Source organism: Dioscorea cayenensis, chromosome 5, assembly GCF_009730915.1.
Source record: "Dioscorea cayenensis subsp. rotundata cultivar TDr96_F1 chromosome 5, TDr96_F1_v2_PseudoChromosome.rev07_lg8_w22 25.fasta, whole genome shotgun sequence".
Lineage (NCBI taxonomy): Eukaryota > Viridiplantae > Streptophyta > Magnoliopsida > Dioscoreales > Dioscoreaceae > Dioscorea > Dioscorea cayenensis.
The window spans coordinates 20,977,921-20,994,076 of record NC_052475.1 but is presented as its reverse complement, the minus strand read 5'-3'; the positions used below and the strand labels follow the sequence as shown (position 1 = coordinate 20,994,076).

Here is a 16,156-nt window from a genome sequence, read left to right as displayed (position 1 = left end):
AAATAACACTAGCATCAGCTTGGCTCATCATTAAATCCGGCCCAAAAACAATCCAATATGGGTCTCCAAACCACTCCAATGCCACGTAGGTAATCTGCGACCCCAAGATCCCGTGGTCAACAACCTTAACCAGCTGCTGGGCGCCACCTGTCGGCCACACATGATTTTGTAGAGGTATTACACTCTCGATACATCGCTGCTTCGAGATCTGTGACCGCGCCTTATCCCAACGCTTTGACCGACTTTGCTCGGGGACCCGATCCCCCTTCCAACCGTCGGTCCGACCAGCGCCACCACCATCTCCGGCCGTCGCCACCCGAGCAGAGCTCAAATGGAGAAGCACTTCTCCAACACTGTGGGAGCAAGGCTCCACCACCTCAGGCAGAACACAAGGCATCACTGCGCCACTGTAGTGGGAGCAAAGCTCAACCACCTCCGGCGACATTCCCAGCAATCCTAAGCCCCTGCCGCCAATCGCCTTGTCCTGGTCAACCGTATCACTATCAGTTGTCGTTCCGGCCGTCGCCACCTGATCAAGGCACGATTGGATAAGCACTTCGCCATCACTGTGGGAGCAAAGCTCCACCAACTCCAGCCGATCACAAGACATTATCGAGCTTCCGTCATGGGAGTGAAGCTCAACCACTTCCGGCGGCTTTCCCGGCCATCCTAAAGCCCCGCTGCCAACCACCTTGCCGGTCCGACATCTCAGCAACTAAGTGTGTCGCCTATCCATACCAGCGTGAAGGCACTACCTCAAAACCACTCCGGCATGGAAGCCCCGCTCCACCACCGCCTTAAGTGGCACGTCCTCCATTCCGGCATCGAGGAGATCAAGATCTATACCGGGGAGCGCTCCACCACAGCCTCAACTGGACCATCCTCCACCCCCACCTCACTGGAGCCAAGCTCCACCGCCGCACACTTCCCAGGAAAGTAGACAAAATCATCTACAACCTCAATTAGCTCCAAGTTGGCCTCCCCACCGCCTTCTTCAACCCTTTGAAAAGCTTCAACACCAGACTCTGATGACGCACACTCCACCCCAAACAACGAATCCAAGAATGAAGCGTACTCACCCTCATCTTTCTCCTTTCCAACATCTTCAAAGTGAGGAGGGGAGAGACACAAAGGCACGAAGACTGGCCGGCCATCTGGGTCGAAGGTGAGACATACGTCACTTCCTATCTTTGAGCTTGAGTTTGAGCTTGACATGCATATATATATATATATATATATATATATATATATATATATGCCAACTCTCCACTTTGAGAGAGAAATTTTGAAAGTCCTTTAAAGCTAGTGCTTCATTTTTCTTTTTTGGTATTACAGTTGGCTTACAATTCCTATCAAGCAAAAAAATGAAAGGTATATTAATTCTTACCATATAAATAATAATACTAATAACATGGTTTGCACCCTCTTATGTCTTTTGCTCTGTATGTAGTTTGTACTCTTTTCATCTATCTTACAAAATCCCATCAATATCAACATTCAATTCCCAGAGTTTTCAAAACACACAATATTGGACTAATTGTTCTTTATGTTGTCTACTAGTTCTTGTATGTTACTCCTCACATTGCATCAAATGCAAATAATATTAAACTCATTGTGAATATATAAAGAGTAATATGAATGTTTATCAATCTATGAATACCTGCAATTAAGTACATCAAGACTCAAATGGGTCTAGCTATCATCCTTCTCTCCTTTTTAACTCATTTTACAACATCAAATGCCATGGATGTGCACCTCCTCCGGCCATTCTCCGGCATCGGTGATCACCCGGTCACTGGTGTCTCTTGTGATAGTTGGCGGTTTGCGGTTGAGACTAACAATATGCGTGGGTGGCTCACCGTTCCTCCTTCATGTGAGAACTATGTCGGGAACTACATGATCAGCGGACATTATCGTAATGACTCGATAGTGGTTATCGCCGAGGCCATGAAGTATGTCGCCGGACTTGAACTTGGCAGTGATGAAAAAGATGTTTGGATATTTGACATTGATGAAACTTCTCTTTCAAACCTACCTTATTATGCTCACCATGGTTTTGGGTATGTAAGCCTAATTCATTTTTTTTTAATAATGTTATAAACATCAATGTTAGTTAAACTGTGTAATTACTAAATGAATGCATATATGCATGGATGCATGTAGGGTTGAAGCATACAATGATACATCATTTAATGCATGGGTGAGGAAGAGTAGGGCACCAGCTTTGCCGGAGAGTTTGAAGCTATACAAGAAGTTGATGTCTTTGGGGATAAAGATCATCTTCTTGAGTGGTAGAAGTGAGGATACAAGAGAAGCCACTGCTTGCAATCTGAAGAGAGTTGGATATCATACTTGGGAGAAGCTAATACTAAGGTATATATTCATTTTATAGCTATATCCTCTCTTCTTGCACTTTGTTTTGTAGGAGGTTTTAATGAGAGTTACTTAATTGAACTCAGCATCTCATGATCTCAATGATGTTGTCAAGTCTTTGTTGGATTTCAAATATATATATATATATATATATATAGAAACATGGATAAATCTTTCATTTTTGACAACATTCATATGACCAAAGGTAATACACCGGAGTTTCACACAAAAAATTGGGTGTCTAAATCTCATCACACACGTGTGATAAATAATATAAATAGTCCACTTTCTTAAAAAAAAAATTACTTTTAACTATGTTTTTAAATTTACAAAACTCTATTATCATGTAAAATAAGCAACATAAACAGAAAATTAAAATTTAAGACCACAAAATTTATAACCAAAATCTTAAAATATGCCAAATATATATGCATCAAATTCTTGTTTTATTTACATGAAAATTTTGGTTTTCTTTAATAGTATATGTTTTTTTATAAATTATTAAAATTATCATGATCCTCTTTTTTTAGTGTGTATGCAGTAACCCTCTAATTAATTATAATCTTCCATTTTATTAAAATTATATATATCCATATAAATGAATTTGGTTTTAAATTGTCATTTGCAGTTGATTTAAACTAAGAAAATTAATTTTTTTAATCTTCAAATATTGTTTAGAATTACTGTTTAATTAATTCATTGTAAGCTTAAATTTTAAAAATTAATCAAATCTATTAATTCTGCAGGAGAAATGGAGATAAGAGCTTGGCAGTGATGTATAAATCAGGTGTGAGGATGACAATAGTGAAGCAAGGGTACAGGATAGTTGGAAACATAGGAGATCAATGGAGTGACATTTTAGGTTCACCGGAAGGTGACCGCACCTTGAAGTTTTAGTGCATTATTCGTCCATGTACCAATAAAGTTATCTCTTTTAGAATTATTCGTGGCTTTCTAACTTGGAAACTTTTCAAAGTTAAATGTTACAACACCCAGTTGCAATATGACCCACCTTACTGAACATGACTGAGTTTTAGCCAGATGCACCTGAATCTGCAACTTTCAACCTTTCCGGTTCCTTTAGTTCGTCTCATAGTAGTTGACTCGACCCGAGCTCCTCTTGCCTGCAGCTGCTTCCTTCCTCTCGTCACTTCAGTAGGTCTCCCTCTCCCGAGGGATGTGCCCACCAAAGCACACGTAATCATCTCACCAAAGATGGTCATCGAAGATCTCCTGATCTTCTTTCTAAACTTGGCCCAAGTTTGGTCTCCCCAAATGATCTTCGTTTGACTCATGGAAATATTGTCACTAAACTTGATCTCATCTTCATCCAAGTTTAGCCTTCAATATCTTCAAGCATGATCTCCAATCATCCATGTTTGGATCTTCAAATCTCTAACCATATCTCATGTAATCTTTCCATCTATCTCCACATAAGATTAGCCTCCATGAATAGTTTCGCCCATAATTAGCTCTTGGTTCGTCCTTCAAATTGCGATGCTAAATATGGTCTTGATAATTTCTTGGCTTGTCCTTGACTAACTTAGTTTGTGTCTCCAAATAGCTTCTCACCAAACTAAGCTTCATACATTCTTCCCAATGATAGTTTATTCCTCTCCCTCTTTAAAGTAGATCTTTCTAAAAAGGAGCTCTATCAAAGATATGATTTATCATCCCGGATCTTACCAAGGATAGATAAACATACTTTAAACAAAACTTGCCTATCTTTGAAGAGATCCTTAAGATTTGATGCACTTTCCAAAAATAGTTTATCATCACATGACTCCATTGAAAGGAATATCTTCTAAACATAATCTTCATCTTGATCTTCTAACCCTTGTAGCTTCACATGTCATGACATTATCATTTTGCCACATTATCATCCTAGTCATTACTTTTCTTTGCTGAGTCTTCAATGCCACGTCACCTTCCTTTTGCCATGTCATTACTCGACTTGTCATATAATGACAATCCATGTCATCAGACTTAACAGTTTGCTTAAAAAAAAACTGGTTAAACATTGACTTTAATATCTTCAGTATGGTCCATGTCCTGTGGGGGTATAAATAATGCTTATTATATTGATATTGTTTAGGAATGTTATTTGTTTGTCAACGACATTTAGCCTATTAGGTCATCTATATAGAGTATTTGTGATTTGCTTAACTGGTAAACCATTAACTTCACGTTTGTGTGGACCATGACAAGGTTTGTCCTTATATATAAATATATATCTTGTTAAATTGAAATTAATGACTTATGTAAAAGAATATTTTGAATTTTTTACCATCCTAACATTAATTATTTTTTCTCCTTTACTTTCAATTACATCCATGCGTGGCTATATCTCCTTTTCTTGTTCTTTCATCTCCTCCATTCTTCAACTCGTTCTCCTCCGCCAACTTCATCTCTATCTCTCTCTCTCTCTTTTTAAATAAAACTATAAAATCCAAAGATGGACCCACATATGAAGATAAAAGAGGAAGACAAAGGCCATGGATGGAGGAGAAGAGAAGAGAAAGAGATTGAGGATAGATAAAACACTCAGGATGAAAATTTAGGTGGAGTGAAAAAATAAAAAACTAAAAATAAATTGTGTGTGTGTTTTTTTTCTAAGAAAAAAATAAATTATACTTAGCAAGTTATCCAACGTACGTCAAAAGAAGGTTAAGAAAAAAAAAAATTAATCAGTTTAGTTTGGAGAAGCCTGGAGTTCATCAAATCCTGGATTGATAGTGGGAGTGACCCAAGAGATGTGATGTCAGGGCAGGACTAGTCCAACGAGTCAGCTTTCTCTTATTTGGACTCAGGTTTTTTCACCTTTTCTTACATATCCATTTCTCTGAGTTTATTTCGCCACATTGAGTGGACCTAATTATATATATATATATTTTTTTGCTTTTTATCTCTGTCAGTTTGGTCTTATCTCTCGTAATTTTTTATTTATGTTGCTAATGAATTGTGGTATATTTGTTTTTTCATTTTGTGCCTAGCAGGTATCTCACATAAAAAATAATTAAAAAAAATCAAGGAAAAATTTTAATTTGTTTAAAAAATATTTCCAAATGGAACTTTGTGCCACTTGGACTAGACATGTCAAGAGCAGGGGAAGTCACTAATATTTACATTGCATTAACTAGTTTTTTAAAAACATAAAAACATAGTTAGAAGTTAGATGAACAACATTACATAGTACAAAAATTAGTAGTATTCTTAATGTTGTCTTAGAATAGTTAAAGGAACATACCATGCAAAGTATCTATTCTTATCTTTATACATTCAAAATGTTTAATATCGTCGATGTAAAGTGTTGTATGTATTTTCTTATTATTTTTATTCCAAAGATCACCATATATAGATTTTAGTGTCAACTTATTCAACACAGTTGCTTCATATTATCTACATGCATGTGAGGTTACCATATCAGTATATAAAATACTATATCAATAAAAAAAAAAATCAGAATAGACAGAATAAAAAAATAATGTTGAGCCCATATAGGGACTACCTAGAGAATTACATCTATTTGATTATTTTTTATTTATTTTGATAAGAATTAAATATATACAAAAAAAAAAAACCACATTAATTTATATAATTATTGTTGTCATATCCCGACCCCAGCTAGTTAGGTACGTGACAACCACCTTGACAATTAGGGGAGGGTTATACTTCATCCCACGACCGAGTCGCCGCAAGGTCTAATAATCATGATTTCACAATCTCACCAAGATGATCAACAATAAAAATAAATTTAAATTTTCCATACACTAGACATAAAATACAAAGTACATCATTAAAATATAAAGTTATGTTTTTCCGTCCACTGAAAATACAGAGAGTATGAATATTACGACAAAACATAATAATAAAGTTTAGTAGATTCATATATGCTACGAGCCAAATTATAGACCAACCTTGACATAAGAGGTGAAAGCAAATCACACTTGGCCAACACAACTAACTCTAGCATCTCAACCTGAGAGAGAGGAGAGAGAGTGGTGAGTAAACAAATATTACACAATGAGTGGTGACAACATATATTTAACAAAATATTAAAGCATTCTAAAATAATAACAAATTCCTCTAAATATAGTTAAAAACATAAAAAAAATAATCCCAATGATTTATAAATAGTATTGCTATAAAAAATAATCATTTTGATAATAATAATAATAATAATAATAATAATAATAATAATACCCAAAAGCACAACAAATCGACAATTTACATCTCAACAAACTATCCTTTAACATTTTTTACTCAAAAAGCATACTCTCAAGATCATTACTTTAAATCACCATATAATAGCAGAGCAAAGAAACATTAAACCACATTCTCTTTTGAGTATAAACACATATACATTCGAACATATATATCTCTTTCAATATAAATATGAATAGATATTCAAGATTTTAATAGGATGCATCTATAATTTTCAAGAGCTCAAATATGTTCAAACTATTCTAATAAATCCACCTTCGGTAAAAATACGATTTCTGTATAAGAAATAGGGTGTAAAACATTTAAAGAAATATTATACTACTTTATTAAGGCTATGCAAACACAATTCAACCACTCACAAAATGGGTCAGTTCGCCTCGAGACGAGCACACACTTTGGTGATTTTCTTCCTTTTCGAAATGGTTCACGGCTTAGCCACATGCACAGAATCCATGAAGCAATAAATATGAGAATGAAAAGCTAAATGCATGAATGTGTGAGTGATAGAAGATGCAAGTGTACACACCGATCAAGTAGTAAAGTGTGCTCAAAGCAGGGTATCAATCTACAAGGAAATAAGATAGTAATAGTACTAATCCTACTCTGGAAACTCGCCTACCAAAAGTTGTGCTATGTGAATGTGAATAAAAGAACAAAAATAGAAATCAATAATAAGAAAATAGAATCGACCGAATAAGCAAGGGGAAATGGGATGCTCGGGTATAGAATCCCTCTAGGATTTTATAAGTCCAGGACCAAGGTTGTTAGTTAGCAATCCTATTTGAACCGAAAGAAATTCTAAAATATATTACCCCTTTCTTGCAAGGGTGAATAATAACTAATTCAGAACATGTACAGTGCTAATACAGACACCCCATGATTGCATTGTACTCTATAAAAATCTCAATGTAAATTAACAAAAATTCAATAACTAGACAACCCTTCTAGTAAAGTGATTGCCCCTAATCCCATACATAATAGAAAGACGATTTCTCCTAAAATCTATTTCCTATGATTGCAAAGAGCATGGAGTTACTTGCTAATTCACTCGCGAGGATTGTGGAAGGAGAACTCTCGACTCCAAAGTACTAAATTTCTAGGTTTACTCACAATCCCCTCCAATCACGCCATGCCTATGCTAGGTGGGTCTTTTGAAATTAGAGCTTTGGCCTCTATAGCATTCAATACAATGATAACACACAATTGAATTCAAATAATACAGATAGCCTTTAGAAAACAATTAAAGAATAAAGATCCACAACAATGTCATAATAGATCAAACCCTAGAGTTCATCTATGCCTAAGCATCTATAAAATTAGTTCTCCATTAATAGATAACAAACCAGGTGCAATAGAATTAATAAAAATATAGAAACCCCCTTCTCAATTGCGCCGTTGAGATTGCCATCAAATCTTCCCAAGAACCTTCCAAAGAAGATGCCAAGAAACTCTTTGACGGTTCCAATCTCTATCCTCCAAGGTAAGTGGGCTATTTCTCTCTCTTGATTTGCCTCCAAAGCTCTGGAGAATTAGCCCCTTACTTTCCCCAAGCCTCGCCATCAAAAGAACAAAAGGTTCCTTCAAAACCCTATTCAGGAATATTTATTCATAGCCACTTATGGGATGTTTACAGCCGTAAGAATGGAGTCATAAGGAGTTGGAGATGATGGGTCGCAAGCCTTGCGTGATCACTTACAGCTATAAGTCCTGTTTGTAAGGTCTTTTGTATGGTGCTACTGTCCAGCTTATGGTTGTAAGCATTGGATCGTAAACTTCTCTGGATTACCCTTTCGCCCACCTTTACAGGCGTATGGTTCTCCTCATAAGCTCCTCTAGAAAGAACTTATATTTTGACTTACATGCATAAGCCTTGCTCGTAAGTCCCTTTATTTGTTTTTATACTCCTTCTTACGGCCATAAGCATGCTCACAAGGTTCTCTAGATGAGGCTTATGGCCGTAAACACGGCCATAAGGTACCCATAAGTGGGTTTGTTAGGCTTGTTCTTCAATGGTTGATGATGAGAGAGCTCCATCTTCCTTGTTTTGGCTCTAGAATGCTTCTTTTGATTCTCTCTCTCTCTCTCTCTCTCTCTCTCTCTCTTGGAGTCATAAGGAGTTGGAGATGATGGGTCGCGAGCCTTGCATGATCACTTACGGCTGTAAGTCCCGTTCGTAAGGTCTTTTGTATGGTGCTACTATCCAGCTTATGGTTGTAAGCATTGGATCGTAAACTTCTCTGGATTACCCTTTCGCCCACCCTTACAGGCGTATGGTTCTCCTCATAAGCTCCTCTAGAAATAACTTATATTTTGACTTACATGCATAAGCCTTGCTCGTAAGTCCCTTTGTTTGTTTTTATACTCCTTCTTACGGCCATAAGCATGCTCACAAGGTTCTCTAGATGAGGCTTATGGCCGTAAACACGGCCATAAGGTACCCATAAGTGGGTTTGTTAGGCTTGTTCTTCAATGGTTGATGATGAGAGAGCTCCATCTTCCTTGTTTTGGCTCTAGAATGCTTCTTTTGATTCTCTCTCTCTCTCTCTCTCTCTCTCTCTCTCTGGAGTCATAAGAAGTTGGAGATGATGGGTCGCGAGCCTTGCATGATCACTTATGGCTGTAAGTCCCATTCGTAAGGTCTTTTGTATGGTGCTACTGTCCAGCTTATGGTTGTAAGCATTGGATCGTAAACTTCTCTGGATTATCCCTTTCGCCCACCTTTACAGGCGTATGGTTCTCCTCATAAGCTCCTCTAGAAAGAACTTATATTTTGACTTACATGCATAAGCCTTGCCCGTAAGTCCCTTTGTTTGTTTTTATACTCCTTCTTACGGCCATAATCATGCTCACAAGGTTCTCTAGATGAGGCTTATGGCCGTAAACACGGCCATAAGGTACCAATAAGTGGGTTTGTTAGGCTTGTTCTTCAATAGTTGATGATGAGAGAGCTCCATCTTCCTTGTTTTAGCTCTAGAATGCTTCTTTTGATTCTCTCTCTCTCTCTCTCTCTCTCTCTCTCTCTCTCTCATCCTTAGGCACTACTTGAAGCTTGAAGATACAATATTCACTATGTTTGGCATCAAATTTCATGTAGTACTCCAAAATGATATTAAATAATGAATAAATGTATACTCATCAGTGAGGTTATATGCTCTACATGCTAACATTAAAGTTATAGGACAAAATTAATGATAGTAAAGCCTTAGTATTACAATAACCACCAAAATTGCTACAGTAAGTTCGGCCCAAACAAAAATCTTTTAATAGAATTTACTACACCATTCTCAAAGGATTTTTACAAGAAATCAAGGCAAAGCATGAACAAGAATAAATGCTCCATTATAAGCCCAAACTGGCCACAATTTAAGTAGAACCATGAAATTCTAACCCTAGAGTTTCAAACGAGGAAAAATGATAATATAAATGAGTATTCAAAGGAAAAACTAGATTAAGGCCTCTTACTATACCTTACTCAAGAGCAAATGAGAGGGAGTTGTTGGGTGTCGATTCACTGAGATTGTCTGTTGAAAAAAATTTAAAAAATAAGAAGAAGATTCACGGTTGAGAAAGGAAGAAAGAAAGAAGAGAAAGAGATGTAGGTTAGATGGGCTTTCTCTTTTTTTTTTAATATATTTTATTTTTTTTTAAAAGAAATGATAAAAAGGTACAAAACATTTGGTACCATTTTTCCTCTCCACTACAAAAAATAAAAAATAATAAATAATAAAAGGTCAAAATAACCGAATTGCAGCTAATTTTGCTTATTTTCGCACGAAAGCTGTTGTTCAAACATGCAAAAATATCACTAATGCTAAATAATTATTTTACCCCTAATTCATGCATAAATATCTAATGAGGCCTGAGGTCCATATTCACAGTGCAAGCTTAGAAGGTAAGATAGCATTGTCATCTCATACCAACCTTGTTTCTTTGCTTTTCATAAGGAGATTGACTTTGGTTATAATTGATTTGTTGAAGATGTTGCTTGGAACTCTGAAGGTATGAGAAAGTGAGAAGAAAAATTTTGTAGCTTGTTTAAGAGGTATAGATATGAGAAGTGGGAATTATATATTTTATTCTTTATTTTTATTTTAATGGTGAGATCTGAGAATTAAATTAAAGATTCTTAATTAATATTTCTCAGTTTCTCTACTAGCTTTGCTTTGGTTTTTTTTTCATGCCTTGTCACTTTCTCACATAATTAGAAAGAGAACATTCTCTTTGTTTGATAGCCAAATGGATAGTTATGAGGCCAATTGCTAATTGGTAGTTTAACTTTTTCTGTTTATCATTATCAACTTATTAATCATATATGCATATCAATTATGACAACATTGGCAAGAACTCTAGTTTATACATATATGGATATTCATTATGACAACATTGACAAGAACATTAGTTTATATATGTATAAATATGTGCATCTTATAAGTTATATGTAACATTAATGATAGTTTCTATATACAACTTCTGTTAATATATAACATTAATGCTTTTGTTAGTTTGTTCATGTATGTTTATATATATATATATATATGATGTCATCCGGTCCGATCAGAATAGATAATCCGTTCGAACCAACTGACCCATGACCCAAATATGAGACCGGTTTGCTATTCAATCCGGTTTTAAAAACATTAATGTCAACATTAAAAAAACCAATGCTACATCTAGTAGAATTAATGGACCTTTGTCTTTAGACCAAGGTTTTCCAATTAAAATAGTAGAGAGATTTAAAGTACACAAATTGAAGTATAATTATGAAGGCAAAGTAGCAGTTACACCTCTTATATTTTGTTTTGCGGGAGGGACAGGTCGAATGGTTCCCCTAATCTTAAAGATATTAGACTTGCGCAACTGTTAATTAGGGACTTTCACTTAGTTGAACCACCTTCATTTGGAAAACATTTTACTTGGACTATGTGCCAATCAAACTTGAATCAAAAGATCACTCCTTTGTTCCACGTCCATTCCATTTTGAATAAACATGATGCTTGGTGGAAAATTTTTCTGATCTTATCAAGGAATGGTGGATCCCTATGTAATTCCAAAGTTGTGGAGCCATCATACTTTCAAAGAAGATCACTAGAATCAAAAAACATCTCAAGCACTGGGAAAATTTTGATTTTGGCTCGATTAAACTTAAGAAGCTGGCTTTATTTCATGAAATTGACAGTTGTAAGGAATCCTATGCTCTCACTGAGGTGGAGCTTGCCAAAGACACCTCTTTGAGAGCTGAGCTTGAGCAAACATTCAAATATGAAAGAGAGTTATTGGAAGTAGAGGGCATGTGTAACCTAGCTTAAAGAAGGCGATAAAAAAATATGAGTTACTTCCACTCAGTTGCCAATGGAATTTTATTCCTTGGATTATGCATAATAATGTTAAGATAGATAACACGAAGGGTATTGGTGATACTTTCACATCCTTCTATCATAACCTCTGTGGCTCAACCTAAAATGTTCGGATCAAGACCAACTGGTTATATTTTCTAGGTCCCAAAGCTTAGCATAACCTCTCATCTTTAGACACCCATTCACGCACGAAGACAAAAAAAAATGGCGGTCTTTGATATGAATGGGGACGAAGCACCTGGATCGGATGGTCTTCCAACCCTTTTCTATCAGAAATATTGGGATATTATTAAGAATGACATCTTTAAACTTTGTGATGATTTCTACTGGGGGAGAGCCAATCTTAAAAGAATTAATTGGGCCAACATTACTCTAATCTCTAAAAGTCAAAACCCAAAAGATCCCTCTCATTATCGACCTATAAGTTTGATTAACTCTTTCCTCAAGATTCTCTCTAAAATTTTAGCAAATAGACTGAGACATTGAATCAACTCTTTGGCGGACACGACTCAATCAGCTTTTATCAAAGGAAGGTGCATCACTGATAACATTGCCACTGCAAATGAGTTCATTTACTACATGCATAAGCATCGTCTCCCAGGTTTGATCTTTAAAGTAGACTTTGCAAAAGCCTTTCATACTGTTGACTAGGGTTTCATACTGGAGCTTTTAAAAGCTTGGGGATTCAGTGATAAATGGATTGGTTGGATTAGCTCTATTCTCACTTCTTCCAAAAGCGAAATTCCACATTAATGGAAGCCAAAGTAGTTATGTCAGATACCACAGAGGACTTAGACAGGGGCACCCACTCTCTCCTCTCCTTTTTGTCCTCATGACTGACGTTCTTAGCACCATGATCAACTAATTCTGTTATTCTCCATGGGGTAGCTATTGGAGACTCCGGTGGTAAGATGTGTCAACTACAATACATTGCTAATATCCTAATCCTAATGACAGGAGGGGACGAAGACCTTTGTATCATCAAACTAATTCTGTATTTTTCTTAAGGTTTATCGAGACTCAGGGTTAACTCAGAAAAAACTTGCTTGTTCACTTCCCAAAGGAACCTTACACCCCATGTTTCCCTCTCTAGGATGATTCATTGTAATTCGAGTTCCCTTTCAATCACTTATTTTGGTATTGCTATTTCGGGGGGAAGACAAAGAAGGTAGGATTGGGACATTCTTATCAACAAAATTAGATCTATACTTGCATCCTGGAAATCTAAATTACTCTCCTTGGGAGGATGACTTACTTTATTGAACTATGTTCTGATTGCTATGCCCCACCTACTGGAAGTCAATCTTCAAACTATCATCTTGGGTGGCTAAGATGATTGATAAAATTAAAAGAGACTTCTTATGGTCAGGTCTGAATACCCAACAGAGCAAAATTAGATAGGTTAACTGGACGAGATTGTGCAAGTCCAGCGAGCAAGGTGGTTGAGGAATTCTAAACCTGCAAACATTTAATATTGTATTACTTGGCAAATGGTGGTGGAAGTTCACTTTTGGGAACCGTTGGTGTGGCGAAGACATCTTTTGAGAAAATTATTTCAGAAGTATCCCCTTGTGGAACTTGTATCACAAGCAGAGTAGAAGATGATCTTTTTTTTTGGAATGGCATCCTGCACATTCTACCAGCCTTTAGAAAAGACTTATACTCAATTATCCAAAACGGGGCCACTACCCTTTTTTGGAAGGACAATTGGGTAGAGGAACGTGCTCCGGCAGACATCTGGGCACATGTTTATCAGTTATCCCAGCACAAGGAAGAATCTATTACTGAGATTACGAGCAGAATGGCTATGATCCCCGACCCCTTGATGACATGCTTGCAGCAAGAGATTTAATCAATAACTACATTGCGCAATTCTCCCTCGAAAATGACGAACGACATTGGAAGCTAATGGCAAATGAAAGGTTTTCAGTTAAAACTTTCTACAATTTCTTGAACGATGTGGGTATTCGATGTCACAGGACCTCTATCATCCTTAAGGAGGTTGCCCAAAAAAAAATTAACCTCTTCAACTAGCTAGCTTGGGACAACAAGATCTTATCATTAGAAAACTTAGATTTACAAAGATGTAATCTTGTGTAAACAACTACTTACGTGATGTGCCATGTGGATATTGAGAACGCCGATCATCTCCTAATTCATTGTTCGTAGCTTCTCATATCTAGAACTACTTTGGGCACCTTTTTGGGGCCCAGCATTCTCCTAGGTCACTTAAGAACTTTTGGGGTGATTAGAGGAGAATGGTGGCTAAATCCTTAATCTCATTTTGAGATGCACTTATGAGGGCAATCACTTGGAACATTTGGTTTGAAAAAAATGCATGCATATTCACTTCTACTTGTCTTACTACCGGGTCCATTATTATGAAGATTGATCGTATGTTACTTTTGTGATTCACTACAGCTCCTAATTCGAAAAAGGCAAAGCTAGAAGAACCGATGTCGAAGATCAAGAGGAGTTTGGAGTTTCTCTCCACTAGAGACGCGGTGCCTGACACCCTGTCGATGCGACCACATTCCTCAGCTAAAGGCTTGCTCTTTTTTCTCTTGTACCCCTAAAGAATCTCCCTTTCCTTTTAGGGTCTTTCTCTTGCTTTCGGTTGATCAGTTGTTTTCTGTTGTTCCCACTCCTGGTGGATATGTTTATAGAGCTCTAGTTTATGTTGTTCATTTTTATAGAGCTCTGGTTCCTGTCATTCCTATACTAGTATTTCCTTTCTAATAAAAGTGGTTTATCCACCTTTTCAAAAAAAAATTAAAAAAAAAAATCTTTGATCCCCTCTTAAAGAAACCAGGGGCATTTTATGTAAACCAATAATTTAGAAGATTTGGCTAGTGTAATGATCGTATTTTTAATTCCAACTCTAGCATCGACCGTGCATATCCACTATTACAATTATTCACCTTTTTTTTTTGCTTTTGTAAGCGAAAATAGTAAAGTTAATTAGTCTAGTGAGAAAGTGCCTTGAGTTTTTGAGCTCCTAAAACAATAACATGAGTAAGACTCCTTAGTTGTATTATATTCTTGTGTGAGTTGTCCTTTTTATTGTTAATTTCTCTCATTTTCTTAGAGTGTCTGTATTCCATATTTGGGCTCCTTTCTTTTATTTTAATCGATATGCCACTATTTTTTTAAATCATTATCAGCTTAAATTGTTATAATTAATCTGAACCAAACCTAAAATGAATTTCATGCACGAGGAATAGATATAAAGGGATGTTTAGTTGTTTTGAGTGGATTGGGAGTGAGGGGGGATTGGGTATAATCCTTTGTTTGGGTATGCATCAGTGGGAGTGGGGGAGTAGTGTGGAAGGAGTAGAAGAGTACTGTGTGAGGCATTGGTAATCACGACCAACTAGGCGAACTGGCCCAATCCAGAATGTGAAAATGACTAAAATGCCCTTGAGAATAATTTTTTATTGTTAATGTGTTTTCTTTGATGCTAGAGTTGGTTCCAAGTTAGGGCAAGGTTCGAAGGTTCTCACCAGCAGTGGTTGCTCCCCACCTGCAAGCCATCACGTCCGGAGACAATCTCGCCGTGATTAGTCGTTGTTTCCTTGGTGGCAAACTTCTCTCGTCCATCACTCCATGTTTGTCATTTAAACAATCTTGTATCAATTCTCTTCTGATCGTGATGTTTCTGATGATGTATATTACATTGCTAAATTAACCAAGTAGATATCTCATGGTCAGCAAGCTTTGGAAGAGATTTGTGCAATGCCTTAATCCTTGTGTTGATGTTAATCAATCTAGGGATATTCCTAGCTCATAATTTATTAGGATGTCACTCTAGCTTACTGCATAAAGTTAATAACATTATTTAGGTTAGATTAAAATCCTTAATCCTTCTCTACCTCTAATGTAATCAAGAGAAAGACTGGTTTTTTGGGTTGCTAGATGCACAATGAATTCAATGTTTCCATTTTTTTATTTTCAATTTGTTGATCAGATTGCACCGAAGAAAACTAACTGCACGCAATACACCTATGATAGCATATTAAATGAGTCACGCAACCCGAAACTTCAAATTATGCCATACCCTAACCAGCACAAGCAAAGGTTTGTAGCTCAAAATTGGTTCAGTTTTCATGAATAACCAAGCAAAGGTACCAGCTTCTAACTTTCTTACATCACGTCATAATCTAAAGCATTCGATCACCATAAAAAAAATTATTAAAAAACTGAAT

General features: G+C 36.5%; 1 protein-coding gene and 1 long non-coding RNA gene across 2 annotated transcripts; one reads left to right on the top strand and one right to left on the bottom strand.

The window, feature by feature from the left end:
* The first annotated feature begins 1,682 nt into the window (after positions 1-1,682).
* Positions 1,683-3,463, top strand: LOC120262210 (acid phosphatase 1-like). Its single transcript, XM_039270287.1, has 3 exons — positions 1,683-2,060; positions 2,164-2,373; positions 3,120-3,463. Exons 1-3 carry the CDS (start codon positions 1,687-1,689, stop codon positions 3,268-3,270), a joined length of 735 nt encoding a protein of 244 aa, XP_039126221.1. The 5' UTR covers positions 1,683-1,686; the 3' UTR covers positions 3,271-3,463.
* A 2,714-nt stretch (positions 3,464-6,177) lies between these two features.
* Positions 6,178-10,161, bottom strand: LOC120262211. Its single transcript, XR_005536722.1, has 3 exons — positions 10,065-10,161; positions 6,957-7,027; positions 6,178-6,352 (listed from the first exon to the last, which is right to left on the bottom strand). It is a non-coding gene; the product is annotated as an uncharacterized LOC120262211 (long non-coding RNA).
* Between the last annotated feature and the right edge of the window lie 5,995 nt (positions 10,162-16,156).

What these genes read in the sequence shown, in the direction of transcription:
- LOC120262210 (XM_039270287.1), top strand. Translation starts at nt 1,687, where the DNA reads ATGGGTCTAGCTATCATCCTTCTCTCCTTTTTAACTCATTTTACAACA. An exon ending in TATGCTCACCATGGTTTTGG is followed by an intron (nt 2,061 to 2,163) that starts GTATGTAAGCCT and finishes GGATGCATGTAG; the next exon opens with GGTTGAAGCATACAATGATA. An exon ending in TGGGAGAAGCTAATACTAAG is followed by an intron (nt 2,374 to 3,119) that starts GTATATATTCAT and finishes TTAATTCTGCAG; the next exon opens with GAGAAATGGAGATAAGAGCT.